This window comes from Dipodomys ordii, unplaced genomic scaffold, assembly GCF_000151885.1.
Source record: "Dipodomys ordii isolate 6190 unplaced genomic scaffold, Dord_2.0 Scaffold118, whole genome shotgun sequence".
In the NCBI taxonomy this organism is placed as follows: domain Eukaryota; kingdom Metazoa; phylum Chordata; class Mammalia; order Rodentia; family Heteromyidae; genus Dipodomys; species Dipodomys ordii.
This window is the reverse complement of record NW_012267334.1, coordinates 141,211-158,172: the sequence shown is the minus strand read 5'-3', so window position 1 is coordinate 158,172 and position 16,962 is coordinate 141,211. Positions and strand designations below refer to the sequence as shown.

General features: G+C 49.7%; 1 protein-coding gene across 1 annotated transcript in view; it reads left to right on the top strand.

The window, feature by feature from the left end:
- The window catches only part of Cacna1b (calcium channel, voltage-dependent, N type, alpha 1B subunit), a 181,386-nt gene that overhangs the window by 70,887 nt on the left and 93,537 nt on the right, over window positions 1–16,962 (top strand). Inside the window, exons 15-19 of the mRNA XM_013029324.1 lie at window positions 139–211; window positions 5,711–5,828; window positions 7,646–7,713; window positions 9,359–9,465; window positions 13,689–13,751. Coding sequence (XP_012884778.1) covers window positions 139–211; window positions 5,711–5,828; window positions 7,646–7,713; window positions 9,359–9,465; window positions 13,689–13,751 — 429 coding nt within the window. The remainder of the gene's footprint in view (window positions 1–138; window positions 212–5,710; window positions 5,829–7,645; window positions 7,714–9,358; window positions 9,466–13,688; window positions 13,752–16,962) is intronic.

The following is a 16,962-nucleotide window of genomic DNA, read 5'->3' as shown; positions in this document are numbered from 1 at the left end:
CTGGAATGGGCATATTGGGGTGGGTGGGGGCTGGAATGGGCTTATTGGGGGTGGGGGCTGGAATGGGTGTATTGGGGGGGTGGGGGCTGGTTCCTTCCAGTGGGGCTGCCTCTTCCCAAGACTTACTGTTTTTCTTAGGTTCAACTTCCAAGATGAGACTCCAACAACCAACTTTGACACCTTTCCAGCTGCCATCCTCACTGTCTTCCAGGTGAGCCTTCCTGTTCTCTGCCCAACTTTGGAGAAGACCTCCCTGACAACTCCTTAGCCCTCAGCACAGGCAGACGCCAAGCATTCACACAGAACTATACAGAATGGAGCACAAACCTAGACAGGTCCTGGGCTGGCTAGGTGTCAGGGGAAGGCCGTGCTCTGACGTTCGCATAGGGCAAGTTCAGAGCAAGCTCACCAGAGACACAAGTGTCTGTCTGTCAGCCACTAGGTTCTATCTAGGCCACCAATCTATCACTTCTCTTTTATCCACTGACAGCAAAACCACAAAGCTCTCCCTAAGTTTCCCTCAGTAGTATCCCAGGCCCCTGTGTGCCCTTTTTCTCTTTTGAAATACATGCCCACGATGGCTTCATAGGGAGCTGCCTTTTCTTGGACAGTTTCCTTTTGGGGATCTTGGCTGGGCACTTTGTGCTTTTACAGGGCTGTGCTGCCAGGGCTAGCCCGACCGATCAGGTAATGCTTTGCATTTCTGCTTCATGAAACTCTCTTGGACACTTTGTCTGAGGCTGAGGGTCAAGGGGTAGGAAGGGCCTTTGTGCTCTCTTCTCTCAAAGGGAGGGACTTGTTCAGCCAGAAGTCCAAACTGAACTGGATGAATGGCCAGGAGAATAGTTCAGCCCCAACGATTTGCACTCATGCTCTAGTGACTGTCCGCTTCCCCTTGCCTTCCCCGTCTCCCTCTGTCCGCTTCCCCTTGCCTTCCCCGTCCCCCTCCCTGGTAGAGATCAGCTCTGTCTCTGCAGGCAGGCTCTGCTCTTCCTATCTACATGGTCTGGGCTTATCACTTGTTTCTCTTGGCCTCAACCTTTGGAGCATCTGCCTTTTTTTTTCCTGCCTCAGACTCCAGTCAGCCTACTACATTCCCCCTTTTTCCCATTGGTGCAGAGAAAGCTCTGTTGCTCATCAGGTTGGTGGCTTGCAGAATTCAAGCCCTTAGTGGGCGATAGGACCTCTGGAGACATATGGACACGTTCCATCCCAAGACCTGGCAGAGAGTGTTTTACCTGGCTGAGGAGCGGGTCTGAGCAGGTCTTTGTGACGGGGAGGGTACTTCTTTCTGTGGCCTGCAGGGCCCGGGAAGGGAAATTGGGAGGAACATGTTCTGGGCCCTGACATGTGCATGGTGATGAAAGGTGGGGTCTAAGGATTGGGCCAGGTTGGAAGGCCCGGTAAGTGGACCAGTGGTTGTAGAGGGAGTTGATGGGCCACTCATTAGACTGTTTTCTGTATGTGTTACCAGGAAGGGCTTGAGCATTGTGAGGAGGTCACAGTTAGGGTAAAGTCTGACTAGACTTTCTATACCCTCCACTCTGAACACAGCAACAGGATAACAGTAGCTCAGCGTGCCGAGCAGAGTCTCTGGCAACCGGAAATGGAACAGACTCACATAGTAGGTGACAGAAGAGGCTTGGGCACTGGGGCACGACCTGAAAAGAGGCTGGTTGTCCACATTCCGTGGCCTCAGAGGCATGCACACACAGATCTGCTGCTCTGAGCTCTGGGGAAGGCACTGAGCCCTTGAATTGAGGGTGAGGAGAGAGGGAGGAGACTGGAAAGGCAGCTGGTGCCGGACCAGTGCCGATGTTGGTCAGGCCTTGGAGTGGACTGACTGCTGAAGGTGCTGCTAGTCCTCTTGCATAGGAAAATGATGATTGAGAAGAAAATCTACATTGACTGGAGAAGAAATAGAGACCTGGGCTACTTTAGAGGCTGAGGATTGAAACAAAATCAAAAACAAAAACCCCACATAATAAAACTCAAGTGCAGACAGTTTATAAGTAAATTCTCTATTACTTATTTCTTGGCAACACTGGAGTTTGAACTGAGCACCTGAACTTGTTCTGCTTGCTTGCCCAGCTAGTGTTTTACTTATTGAATCACATCCCCAGCCCATAGGTCTTGCATTTTTTGCCTGAGGTTGGCCTTGGAAGGCTGTCCTCCCACTCTGCCCCTGTATAGCTTGGATTGCAGGCAGGTGTCATCAGTGTCCATCTTGTTTGTCAAGGTAAGGTCTCACTAACTTTTGCTTATACTGGCCTCAACCACCTTTTACTTTCTATGTAGCTGAGACTTCAGGCATGAGCCACCATGCTTGGCCTCTTCTAAGTGTTTAAAAAGTTATTCCAGGGAGGGAAAAACTGGGAGAGAATGAGGGAAGGGGTAATATTATCCTAAAAGAAATGTATTCATGGGGGCTGGGAAGGCGGCTCAGTGTTAGAGTGCTTGTCTTGGATGCCTGAGGCCCTGGGTTCGATTCCTCAGCATCACATAAGCAAAAAGAAAAAAGCTGGAAGTGGCGCTGTGGCTCAAGTGGTAAAACGCTAGCCTTGAGCTGAAGAGCTGAGGGACAGCACCCAGGCCCAGAGTTCAGGCCCCACGACCGGACCCCCCCCCCAAAAAAGAAATGTACTCTTTACTTGACTTATGAAACTGTAACCCCTCTGTACCTCACCTTTATAATAACAATAAAAATTAATAAAAAGTTATTCCAATTTTACATAGACTACTTCAGAGAGTATAAAGGGAGAGATCCCTACTTGTTTTTATAAACTAAACAGTGACCAAAAGAAAGCTGATATAGTAATATTAATATCAACCCAAACAGAATAATCAGGAGAGAATAATCACAATTGTAAAGATAACACAATATTAGAAAGGGTATAAAAGAGTTCATGAACACAGTGAACATGAACCAATTGATATAGAAGTCACATTCAGAAAGTAGTGAATAGAATATTCATTACCTGGGGGTGTACAGAACATTTAATGTTTGTTATATCATGCAGGAAATTCTTCCAAATAGTGAATAATTGTTCTCCTTTAGAGACATTCTTGGCCTATTTAATTAAATTGACAATTAAGAAAACCCCTATTCTTCCCATTGTAAGTGGAAGAATTATGGTATACAGGAAATCACAACAGAAATTTGGTACTACCTGAAAGGTAGTATCAAAGCTTTTGGGATAGAGTTGAGGTAATACTTAAAGTTACGTTTATATATTTTTTTATTTTTATTTTTTTGTCAGTCATGGGGCTCGTACTCAGGGTGTGGGCTTTGTCCTTGACCTTTTTTGCTCAAGGCTAGTGCTCTACCACTTTGAGTCAAGTGCCACTTCCAGTTTTTGACTGGTTAATTGGAGATAAAAGTCACACATAGCTGGGTGCCAGTAGCTCATGCCTGTAATCCTAGCTACTCAGGAGGCTGAGATCTGAGGATCGTGGTTCAAAGCCAGCCCAGGCAGGAAAGTCTGTGAGACTTTTATCTCCAATAAACCATTAGAAAACCAGAAGTGGTGCTGTGGCTCAAGCGGTAGAGCATATGTCTTGAGCTGAAGAGCGCAGGGACAGCACTCAAGCCCAGAGTTCAAGCCCCACAACCAACCAAAAAAAAAAAAAGTCTCATGGACTTTCCTGCCCTGGCTAGCTTTGAACTGTGATCCTCAGATCTCAGCATCCCCAGTAGCTAGGATGACAGGTGTGAGCCACTGGTGCCCTGCAGTTTATAATCTTAAATGCAATTTTAAGAATAAAAGCTAAAAATAACAAGTTATATATTCTAACCTATAGGAAATCTTAGAACAAGTTTTTTTCTTTAGTTTTTTTTTAGTCAGATACCTATGTTTTATGGCATCAATTTGAAAACTTAGATGAAGCTTGCATTTTTATAGGAAAACATAATTTTTAAATTAGCTTAAGAAGAAAAATGGATGTTTTATAGCCTTTAGAGAAGTTGAATGAATAGTCAGAATTTTCTTCCTTTCTTCCTTCTTCTGATGCTTATAGATAGGGTTTATCTAGCATTGAAGGTGTAGAAGTTCATGTGCAAGAACAGCCAAGACAACTCAGAAAGAAAGTGTTTGCTCTACCAAGTATCACTATTTCTAAGTAGGCTGCAGTCATAATGATAGTGTGGTATATATAAAGACAAGTGTCAAAACACAGACTAAAGTGACCAGAAATGCTCAGACACAGAGAGCAGTTGGTTATATGAGAAGGACAACATTATAACCAATGAAGGAAGGGTGAAGGACTCAAAAATGCACATCTGGGAAAAACGGGTTTCTCTATGGAAACCCATAAATCCCCATAAATAACACACAGAACTTCTCTGGCTTAGAAACCTAGGTGTGAAAGAAATTGTACTTGAAAGCTCTTCAAGGAAAATAACTTTATGACATTGGGGTAGAATTGAATTTGTTGAAGTATGGGAAGGCAGAAACTATAAAGGAAGAGAATGATGCACTTGACTGCATTAGGCTTCTTTACAATGCCAATAATAAAGGGAGGTATTTTCAATAGTGCCGAGTGTGCAAGGAGATCTCACAGGCCAGTAGGAAAGAAGATGTGCCAACAGAAACGTGCACCAAGGACAGAAAGAAAGGGTAGGGAGAGAGCTCATACCTTATCAGACTGGGAACTGAAGATGTTATCATGTATTAACAAAATAAACTGAAGCTATGGTACTGAGTGAAAACAAGGCGAGGAATGATGTGTGTTCTGATGCCTTCCTGTGCATGCCTAGCACACATGCTAAATTCTGTTTGTACATGTTTAGTGGAGCTGAGCACAGTACTTCACACCTGTAATTTTAGTGACTCAGGAGGCTGATATTTGAAGATCACAGTTAACAAAGCCAGACTGGGTAGGAAAATCTTTGAGACTTATCTCCAATTAACTAGTAGAAAGCCAGAAATGGAGATTTGGCTCAAGTGGTAGAGTACCAGCTTCGAGCAAAAAAGCCATGTGAGAACATGAGGCCCTGAGTTCAAGTCCTAATCCTATCATTAAAAAAAATCCCCAAACCACCCCCCTCCCCAACAACAACAACAACAAAAGAAATAGCAGCCAAAAAACCCAGATGGATTGTATAACCAATAAAAACTTGGGTCCATCATTGGGCTTGCTTGTAGGGTTTGGCTGTGGCAGTTGGTGAAAATGTTAGCAGGTTCCATTTTAGATAGTGGACATGATGAGTGTTATTTTATCCTCTTGTACTTAAACAGTCAGGAGATACAGCTTTACTGATGGATGAGGACTGGATTTGACCTAGCTGTGAGGGTGGACTTACTTGGCTAAGGTGGCAGGAAGCTGGGTATTGGAAGGTCCAACTTCTCTGCTGTGGTCTGGAGCTGCTGGTTCCCTTTTCTGACTCTTGGTTTCCTCAGTGTCGAAACTGTTACAATCAGCTCAGTCCTTGGAGATGCTCTGCCACAGCCAGGTTCAGATGCCTGTGCCCACCATCTTTCTGGCCAGTTCTCAGTTCTCCTTTTAGAACTCCTTTTTTGGTTTTGCTGAAAACCTAGAACATGTTTGTCATTTATAACCTGACTCAGGTTATAGTCATGAGGTGTGTGTGTGTGTGTGTGTGTGTGTGTGTGTGTGCTAATGTGGATGTGTCCTGGTACATCCCAGTGAATGTGTGTGGTGCCTTCGGGCATGATGCAGCTATGCCCTGTTCTGTTCTCTCCTCCCACAGATCCTGACTGGAGAGGACTGGAATGCGGTGATGTATCATGGGATCGAGTCGCAAGGTGGAGTCAGCAAAGGCATGTTCTCCTCCTTTTACTTCATTGTTCTGACGCTGTTTGGAAACTGTATCCTTTTTGGATCTGAGTGTATGCCATGCTTTTTCACAGCCTCCTCTAGGAAGATAATGTCAGTTGTACCTTGTCCCAGATGTCCTTGAGGTATTTTGGGCACCAGGTCTGGCAGTGCTGTTTGTGGGTGTATCTAGAGGTAGAGTTGGACGGGCCAAATTGGTTCTAGGATCTGAGAAGTCTTGGGGACCTTGCAGAAATGTGGGGGCTTACACAGGGCAGCAGGTTTTCCGTGTGTGTGTGTGTGTGTGTGTGTGTGTGTGTGTATGTGTGTGTACACCAATCCTGGGTCTTGAACTTGGGGCCTGGGCACTGTCCTTGAGTGTTTTTCTTAAGACTAGCACTTTACCACTTGAGCCACCTCCAGTGCTTTTTTTTTTCTGGTTAATTTGATGTAAGAATCTCATAAACTTTTCTGCCTGGGCTGGCTTTGAACCACAATCTGCAGACCTCAGCGTCCTGAATAGCTAGGATTACAGGTATAAGCCAATGGCGCCTGGCAGGTTTTCATTTAAATTAGACTGAACTGAGTAAGTTTCAGCACTGAGTACTGAAAAAAATTTCTCCCCTGCTGAAAATAAAGCTCTGAAAGAGCTGCAGAACAAAGCTCTTGCAGAGGATGGCAGGGGCTCTGCTTCAGAGCCGGTGGCAGAAGCAGGCATATCTACAGGGCTCTGGAGGGTGGGTCTGAGAGGCCTGGGTAGGCCTCGAAGCCTATAGGCAGGACCCCAGGGGAGTTGTCATGGAAAGATGATTGGAGCCAAGTAGAGCTTAGAAGGGAGAATCGTGGGGCCTGACCTTTATGAGGGCCAACAGTCTGACTTTTTGTGGTTGTGGCTTCTTTTATATTTTTAATAGGAGCCTGGGCCCAGTCTCTGAGCTGTTTGTACAAGGTTAGCATTCTACAACTTTAGGTCACAACTCCACTTCTGGTTTCTGGGGGTCAATTAGAGATATAGTCTCACTGACTTTCCTGCCCTGGCTGGCTTTCAACCACCAATCCTCAGATCTCAGCTTCCTGAGCAGTTAGGATTACAGGTGTGAGCCACCTGTGCCTGGCTGGCTTCCCCCTTTCTAAAGCAGTGCAGAGATCACTGGGATCAGGAGAGGGTGCAGGACCGGACACTGAGACCACTGTGTATGTCCTGCTCACACCTGTTCACAGGGGACACTGAGACCACTGTGCATACTCTGCTTACACCTCAGGATGTGTTCCCCGGGGACACTGAGACCACTTTGCATACCCTGCTCACACCTCAGGACGTGTTCAGGACACCGTGAGGAAGGGGTGCTCAGGACAAGAAGTGAAAGGAAAGGAGCAGGAAAGATACGGAGGTGTCTTTGAGCCTAGCCTTGGAGCTGCGGCCTGGGTGATGGCTGGATTTTGTGTGTTTGTCTCCAGTTTTGTTAGGCTCTGTTCACCAGCTCTAAAAGGTGGTGGATCTCATCTGGGGCCTATGAAAGCAAAAGATGTTTGTTTCAAGGCTTCTTGTGCTGGCCATAGCATGGGAGAGATTGGGGTGGAGATCAGTGCCCTCTTTAGGAGGCAACAAATTGACCCAAGGGTCTACATGTTCATTAGGCGAGGTTGGGCTGCGACAGAATTGATTGATTAGACTGAGGGACTGTTGAGGACAGAGACCACCATGCCCCTGAGTGGCCGGGGTATATCTGGGCCTACAGTGGTGCCTAGGAAGGGAAGGAGAGTGAAAACTAATCTAGGGAGATGGGGCCTCTGTCTCCCATGGGCAGCTTTGTATGACAGTGTGGAACAGTTACGGTCAAGGACCCTTTCCTTAGCTGGAACCGACCAGACACCCTGCTAAATGTCTTTCTGGCCATCGCTGTGGACAACCTAGCTAACGCTCAGGAGTTAACCAAGGTAGGTAAGAATATCACTTAAACCTGGGTACCAGGAAGGATGAGGGGACAGTCCAGGTCATGCTAAATGAAGTTGCAGGGTCGTAGAGAAGGCCAGCTCCTGGCTTATGATCCATATGAACACTGTCCAGGGCAGTCTCCTCAAAGTCCTGAGCAAGCAGAGGTTAATCTGGGCTCAGGATATAGGGGGGTTGTATCTGCAGAAGCCCACAAGATGTGGCCACGTCTGCAGACCCACATGTGGATGAGGCTCCCAGGGAGGTTTTGGCTGGACAGCAGGGTGGGGTGTGGGAAGCAGCACGTGCTGGCACTACTAGAGAGAGCACAGACTAGGTAGAGCTCCCCCAGCAACAGGGGCAAGGGGCTCCATGGTACGCCGGTCACCGTAGGCACGTGATGCATGCAGGGTCCCCACACAGGTGAGCCCTGGAGTTGTGCGACTCTGAAAGGACAGTGGGAAGGGATGCTGTGCTGTGCTGTGCTCAGGTGCAAGGCTTGCTGGAGCCTGAGGAGCAGCCTGTGTCCCCGCCTCCACACACCCGCGCCACAGCAGGACAGCGACTTCTCGCAGAACGTGGCAGGGACCATTTAGTATTTATCTTTCACTCCTGAGCGCAGTGGGTGGTTCAGTTATACACATCTCCCTCTGTGGTTTCCCTCCAGGGGACACAGCTCCCCACCGGCCACTCTCATCTGAGCCCTGGGATGCTGCACTGCCATGGCACCCCCCCAGGCTTGCGCTGTGACTGAGCCCTGGCTCTAGCGTGGAGAGTGCTGCCACCTGGCAGTGATGTGCTGCGCTACACTGTGCGCGTCCTCTGCACTTCAGCACTAAACCGCCCGAGTGCTGTCCTGCTGCTGTCTCTGTCGCGTGTGTCTTTGTTTCCTTCTGTGGCTGTGTACTTCATGAAGCGATGGATCCCGAGCCCCAGAGCACAGCTTGCTAGTTTTGCTTAGTGACCTGGGGCTGCTTGGGTCTGTCTTTATATCTGTTCCTCTTCCTGGATAGGTGTCTACACATATGCACATGAATTGTGTGTGTGTGTGTGTTTATACACACACATATCTCATCCTGTTGGCAGACAGCCATGTGGAACTTCACAGCTGCTGCTGGGCATGGGTGGGTGGTTGCCCTCTGGTGGGGTCCTGCAGAAGAGCTTGAAGGCAGCATATGATCCCACTGGGAAATGCCTGGTGGCATATCTGGGTCCTCCTGGGTCAGTACAGCGATAGGGTGCAACGGTCCCCTCCTGCACAAAGTACTCCAAGAGAGCTGAGGGGTGGGAGGAGATACAGATTTGCTTTTGAGTAAATGTGAAGTACATAATATAAAGAGGCAGAAATGTCCACGCATCCAGTTTGCATTGGGCTGGCTCTCAGGAATACAATCAGTATACAGACACAGGCACATGTTTGAGAGTACTGAAACATGACACTTGGGGACTGTCACCTTTGTGTCACAGACATGGAAGTCAAGTCACTGAAGGGAGCCAGAGACCTTGTGCGGTGGGCCCCAGTTGGCCATGTCCCCCAGGGATTGGCTTCCCTGCCCCACAGTGCAAGGGCAGGAGAGGCAGAGGCTTTAGGAAGAAGAGCTAAGAGTGACTGCAGCACGCTGTGGTGACAGATACTTCTGTTTCAAACAGGATGAAGAAGAGATGGAAGAAGCTGCCAATCAGAAGCTTGCTCTACAGAAGGCCAAAGAAGTGGCTGAAGTCAGTCCCATGTCTGCTGCCAACATTTCCATTGCTGCGTAAGGCCCTGGGGCAGAGCCTGAGGGTGGCATGGGCAGCAGCAGGGTCTCTGGCTGGCTACACCAGGGCCCTCCAGAGGCCTCCTCAGCACCTTTGTCTTGGCCAGGGCTTTTGATGAAATAGACTTCCTCTGGAACTGTGTCAAGAGGAGCTGGAGAGAAAGGTTCATCCAGACAGGATCTGTAGCTTTCTCCCACCTGTGTGTGGGCAGGGGATGCCAAGTGCAGCTCCATATTGGATGAGATTGGCTGGGTCATCGTACTGGTCCCCGGATGGTCACAGGACAGCTCCAGAGCCCCTCTCCAGGTGAAACCCAGGAGTCATTTGTGAGCAGTCAGCACACTGGTTTTATATACAGCTTCAAAACCACGTCCTGTGAACCAAAACATCTTCTGGATGGCACCTTAGCCACCCAGAAAACTTCATATTTCTTCCAGAAACATCTTTTCAAGTGATGAGAAAGGAAGGGTAGGTTTAGGGCAGCCCTCCCATCCAGCTGGGCCTCGGGCACAGTGTTGAAGCTTGTGTGTATGGTAAAGGACATTAAGAGATGTTAGCTCTGAAGAGGAAGAACAGTTTAGTACAAGGCTTGGTCAGTGGGCACTGTGAGAGCAGAAGTGTACCTTGGGCTGCCAGCTTTGCAGCCTCATGCCTGTGCTAACATATGTTTTACCCAAGCTGCTGCTACAGGCTAGGCTCTGCAGCTGATGGTGCCAGGCCCAGCCAGAGGTTCACAAGGCTGGCATATACTGTCTCTGCTAAGTGTGTGCCTTGGCACATGGATGAGTGTGTGAGGCATGCATGAGTTGATGGGTTGTGTGCATGGCACATAAGTGTGTGTGGGGGGGTGTATGTAGTGGCCTTGTTTCTGCCTGGAGATATCCAGAGAGATGGCATTTGCAGAGGATCTAAACCAAGCAGAAAGCGCTGGCCTGGGAAGAATCAGCTGTCAGTGATTGCAGCCCTGGGGAGGGAGCCAGGCAGGCCAGGGATGTGGCAGCCTCAGCCTCTGCTGGAGGCTCAGCACTCAATCCTGTTGTTCCATTGTCTGGCAGTTGGTCAATATACTTCAGTAGCTTGGTCCTGAGGTTGCTGTGACCTGGCAGATGCCCCTCTCCTGTTCCTCACATAAGCTCTGAAAACTTGTGTTAGTCTCTTGCAGAGAAGGTTGTAGGTGAGCATTTGGCTTGTTCTGCCTCACATGGATCTGTAGTTTCTCTCTTTAGCACTTGGCTTTTCTGCTGATCCAGGAGACGAGCTTTTTCCCTTGGCCTTTGTTGCCTCCAGGGCTGCCACTCCTGAGGATGTGCAGGAGTGTATCCACTCCATTTGAGCTGAGGCCTCAGACAAGAGGATGTTAGGTTCTTTGGCACAGCCCAAGAGACTGTCAGACCACTGAAAAATGAGGTCCAGGCACTACAACCCCACTGCCGTGGTCCTGTACCACTGCGGTCCTGTGTGGAGACCTTGTTGCAGGTGGAGGAGCCTTGGGCACAGTGGTACTTGGCACTGGATGCTAACCTGAGCACTAGGGTGGTTTCTAGGTGGGGAACGTGCTTGTTTTCTCCTATAGATGTTCTACTGCATACAGGTCCACTCTAGAGCCACTGTCATAGTTGTTATACTCAGGAAGGGCAGTGGCCTGGGTTAGCCTTTGCCCTCACATGACTAGTGCCAGTGCCCTCTCTGATCGGTGAGGGCCATGCAGGCTCTGCCCGTGGGGTGCAGCTGTGGGTCTCTGTTCTATGTAATATACTTGGTATTGGTGTGGTTTGCCCACGGAGCCGCCCTCCTAGGAGGAAGGGAGGAGCCCCACATGGGGTGACGCTTGTGTGATGTCAGGCCACTGCTCCGTCTGCTTGTTGTGGTTGTGCTGAGACCTTTGAGGGCTGACAGCTGTCTAGATGTTCATTTCTGTGGCCTGTGTTATGGGCTGAGGAGAACACTGCCTTCCACCCTAGAGCCCTGGCCCTGGTCCCCATAGCTGTGCCACCATGGCACCGTGCAAGCTCTCCCAGGATGTAGTGCAGGACCTCAAATGCTGAGCAGACCCTCGTTGTCCATGATGTTCGAGGCCCTTGGTGCTCTGGACAGCATAACAGTGTTGGCACTCTGCAGTGGATAGCTGTGTGCTACCCACCCCAGCCGTTCCTTCAGGGTTTGGGAGTGGAAACACTAAGCCCAGTGCCATCTTCCTACTTCTGTCTGTTGTGGCATTCTTGTCCTTACTCTGGCTTTTGAATGCCAGCACAAAATCATAGACAATCTAATACTATCTCACACAGCCATAGTCTCATTGTTTTTTTGTTTTTATTTTTGTTTTTTTGTTGGTCGTGAGGCTTGAACTCTGGGCCTAGACGCTGTCCCTGCACTCTTCAGCTCAAGGCTAGCACTCTACCACTTGAGTCACAGCGCCACTTCAGTTTTCTAGTGTTTTATTGGAGATAAGAGTCTCACAGACTTTCCTGCCTGGGCTGGCTTTGAACTGGGATCCTCAGTTCTCAGTCTTCTGAGTAGCTAGGATTACAGGTGTGAGCCACTGACACTCGGCCAGTCTCATTCTTACTTAAATCTTTTCTTTTCTTTTGCTGGTCCTGGGGCTTGAAGTCAGGGCTGGGGTGCTGACCCTGAACCTATTTATGCTCAAGATGAGCACTCTACCACTTGAGCCACAGCACCACTTTTGGCATTTTTCTGAGTAGTTTATTGGAAATAAGAGTTTCATGGACTTTCCTGCCTGGACTGGCTTTGAACTGCGATCCTCAGATCTCAGCCTCCTGAGGAACTAGGATTAGAGGCATAAGCCATCAGCATCCAGCTCTCAGTCAAATCTTACGTAAACACACTCTTACGCTTGCAGTCTCACACAATCTTACGCTCACTTCCAACCTTATATCCTTAATCCATACTCACTCATTCTCACACTCACAATCTCACATTCCTTTCCAGAGTTACAGTTTTACACTCAGTCTCTCACACATACCCATACATTCACATGTATTCACAATCTTGCACACAGCTTTTCATGCATCCTTATATACATCCACACATCCACATAAAGTCACACACATACATTCATATATAACCTCACTACTCACCATCACAGACACAATCTCACAGTCACATCTACATACCACAGACAGTCACACCCATACATTCATATATAACCTCACTACTCGCCATCACAGACACAATCTCACAGTCACATTTACATACCACATACAGTCACACCCATACATTCATATATAACCTCACTATTCACCACCAGACACAATCTCACAGTCACACAGTTGTGTGCTCACCTGTGATCTCACATATTCACATACTCTTACACTCAGTCTCAGTCACACACAATCTCTCAGAAATTCTTTTAAATACACTCACAGCCATATATAACACATCACATGTTAACACACACTCATCTGACATCACCCACATTCTCACACATATCTGTGTATAGTGGGGCTTATGGGACTCTGAGCTGCTCTGAACTCTTTACAGTTGTGCAGAGACCCCCTCAGCTTTGTGAAGAGGGCACTGGAAACCACTTGGCTCTCCTCGTGAAACCAATATGAAAAGAAAATGGCTGTAAAGAGTTTTGGCTTTTCTTTGTTGTGCTGGAAAAGGTTGCTGTGCAGTCACTTGGGAATGTCTGAGGTTCACCCAGAGGGAAGGTGGAACCAGATTTGCTCTTGAAGGATGTGCCAGAAGTAGTGGGACTTGAGCCTGGGAGCTGGGGTCAGGTGCTCACAGGAAGACAGGTGGGGTAGGTGGCGGGACACTAGCCAGCACGGTAGGTAAGGGCACTGTTGTTTCCTGTACTTGCTGTGTGCATTCCGAGGCCAGGGACCAAAGTCCAGCCTGCCCAGGGACTGGGGGTGGGGTGGGGGGAGCTGTTGGAATTGCAGAAAGTCTAGCTTAGGGTCTTCCCAATTCTGCTCCCTCTCTAAGCAGTGTGACCTGAGCTGAGACTATGGATGGCACCTGAGAGAATTGTCTCATCTTCCAGCCAGTGTGGAGTTGGATTCACTCACTTTTCTATGCATAAGGAACTGGTTCTTACCTTATCTTTTGCCCCAGAGTCTTGGCCAGTGCCGATCTGACAGAGGTGCACTGCAGCCTATGCCCACACTGACATGGTGTCTGAGTGTCACTAATGTCTCTTAGAAGTCCCCCTCTGGTTTTCTCACTCTTATTTATGTTTTGTTTCTTGCATGTGCAGTTTTGTAAAGCAAACTCGAGGTACTGTATCTCGCAGCTCATCTGTCTCCAGCGTAAACTCACCGTGAGTCACTCTGCTATGATTTCCATCCGTGGCTCCATAATGGCTATATGCACACACCTCCCCTCCACTCCTAACTGCTCTCCCACCTGAGTCATTCGCTTCATGGGTGGCCCCAGGCCTCTCTGGCCTGGGCTGGGGATGGTGGGCACACCAAAGCCTGCTCACAGGCCCAGCTCTTTCTGAGCTCAGCATTCCGCCTCCCTATCCTGGTCTCTGTCCACTTGCCTGCTCTGTTATGTGAAGTCATTCGTGTGTCAGATGCATCTGCTTCTCTGGGTGGGCAGGGTGCTCTGGGCTCAGGCCTCCTGTGGTTCCTGTGCAGCCAGGGCCTTGTGGATGGGGAAGGCAGAGAGAGTTCTCAGGGGACATTCAGGGGTTCTTCCTAGCCTCTCTTACTTGAGAGGAACATGTCCATGGTTTTCCTAGCATGAGCAGAGCTGCTAGAACTTGTGGTACATAAGCCAGGAGGGTCATGGTCTCCCCTGAGCACCTCCTTCTGGAGATGTGCTTTGGGGTGGCTTGTCCCCAGGAATCTTCCCTGGAGGATGGGCCTTGGCCCTCAAGGAATGGTCACTGAGGCGGTCAAGTGCAGTGGAGCCCTCTGGTGGCATAGCTAGATGTCCCTTTCTGTTGTCCTTGCCTGCCTCATGCACCTCCTCAGCAGGAGCACAGAGCTAGCTCAGTCTTCCCGCCAGCACTGGCTGCTGCTGCTAGCTTACATGGTGAGAACGCATGTTGGGTCCTGACCACCTCACCCACGTGGTAGAGATGAGGCATGGATGCCAGTGTGGGTTGGTGCACATCAGCGCTGCTTCTACACTGTTAGCAGCCATAGTTGGCTGGCTGGCTCCATGCAGAGAACTCACAGCATGACCACAGACCTTTGAGATTTTCTGAGCCCTGTAGTTGTCCATAGGGCTTGAGTCACATGGGTGAGATGTTCTGTCTCACATGGCTAGGTTTGCACCTATACACTGGGGCCTGGACATCATGGGGGCGGCTCCTGTACGTGCCTCTTTAAGGACATTGAGTAGAATTACAAGGCCCTGTGATGTAGGTCAGAGTAGCTTGTCTATCATTCTCAGCTCTTGAATTGCTCAGAGGACAGGGGTGGAGTAAGAAGCCTGTGCTGGTAATGCTGGGCACAGATCAGTGGGGTTTGTGTGCCAGAGAGAGCAAGACACAAGACCGGGGCAAGAAGAGGATGCCTGAGATTCCCACAGGGAGGAGAAGCAGTTGCATGTGTTCACATCGAACCATGGAGTGCAGTGGTCCCTGCTGGGTTATGGGTAGATATACACATGATAGCTGATGATAGACATGATATCTGATGATATCAAGGCCCAGAGTAGCAGACAGACTCAGACTCAGAGCTATGGGCATGGGGGAGAAGTCACAGTGACTGATGTCAGTGGGCAGGCAGCCCTGGCACAGCTGGTCTGTGTGATAGTCAGGAGAAGACCCTGCTACCTCCATGGGGCTCTGAGCCCCATGGCAAGCTGGCCTCTTCTGTACTCAAGGTGGGTCCTGGGGCAGAGAGCCTCATCTGGGGCAAAGCTCTGCCAGAGTCTGCAGTACAGACCCATTCTGGCTGGTGTCTCAGGGCCTGAACTTCCAGCCACCACTACACACACATCCATTGTCTGTACTGCCCACTTTCCCAACAGAAAGCTATAATGCTGGCCCCAGGCAATGGCTTCGTCTGAATGAACCACCTCCCTTTTCAGAGGCTTCTGGATGCGAGGCCAGAGATTGACCAGCTACCAGCCCTCCCAGGGCTCCTGTGCCTGGTGGCTTTCTTCCATTGCACTCAGTGTTGTTGAAAGATGGGTCCAGACAGAAGTGGCATGACCCTGTGGTCTGTTGGAGGGTACCCTGGGGAGTGTACACTTGAGGCACAGTTTTGTTGCTTCAGGTGATAGGTGGTGACTGAGGTTGTGAAGCAGCAAATGCTCCTGGGTCACCCTATCAATCCTTCCTGACCTCCCAAGTGAGGTGCAGGCACTGTGCTCTTTTGCCTTCAGACTTGCAAGGTGATGTCCACTGGACCCAAACAGGATTTGCTGTCCACCTGTCTTGGACAGGCTACTTGAAAGAACTGGGTTGACCTTGTCCTTATAGGTGGTTGGCCTGGGCCTCTACAGATGCTTCTGGCCACGTGCTTTAGGGCAGATGGGTCTGGTCAAGGTTGGTGTCTTTTTCAGGCACTTCTTCTCTTCTTCCCTGCATGCCTGTGATCCTGATTCCATTAGTGACTTATTGCAGACCCTAAACAAGTTGCGTCTTCTTTGTAGACCCAGCAGCATCTGCTGTGAGATGTCTTAGAGGTGGTTATAAGGGCTGGATTCAGGAGGCATGGATGGAGCCCAGAGTGCTGATGCTACTCCAAAGTTGTCCTGAAGGACAAGATTTTCCAGAGACTGGAGACAAGGGTCTAGCTGCACATGATATGGGTCTTGGAGCCTTTTGGTGGTCTCACTCAGCAAAGAGCCCAGAATGCAAGGGGTACTCTGAGCTGTTGGGAGGGGGGACAGGAGATGTCTGAACTAGCGAGGCTATAGGGGAGACCCAAGCTTTCTGTAGCCTTTCAGTGCAGTCTGAGGTAGACCGCTGGCCACTCTGGGTACTGGATTCCCAAGGGCCATGTCTCATTGTGCTACCGGTCCCACAGAGCCATGGGGAGGAAAGTACTGGTGGCCCAGGGAGACATGACTTCTGGGCTCCTGCTCACTGAACCCAGCAGCAAGCTTTCCAGTCAGGGCCAGACCACCTCTGGGAGTGGCTGAAGCTGTCTTTGCTCCTAGAGGGCCAGATGCTCACGTGGCTCTGTGTGTCCACACCTGCCTCTTCCTGGGCCTGCTTCTGGCTAGTAGCTTTCTTTCCTGGAGATGCCACAGGGAAACAGCTCTGCAGAAGTAGGCACCTCTGGGCACTTGTCCGGCCTCTCCTGGGTCATGTCTGCTCTAGTGCTAAAACAAGGGCCCCCTCCCAGGGAGCCTCCTGGGCCCCCCTCCACGGGGTCTGTACCCTTCCTCCCTCCGCCCTGGTCTGTCTGGCCGGCTGCTCAAGTGTCCAGGAAGCCGTCTCCTACCTCTCCAGGGTGACCACTCTTCCCCTGTCCTGGACGCTGGGACCTGCCCGGTGGCCTCCAGGGCCCCTCGGCAGCCCAGGGCCGTTGGTGCGCAGGGTCCTGAGGGTACTGGAGCGCGTG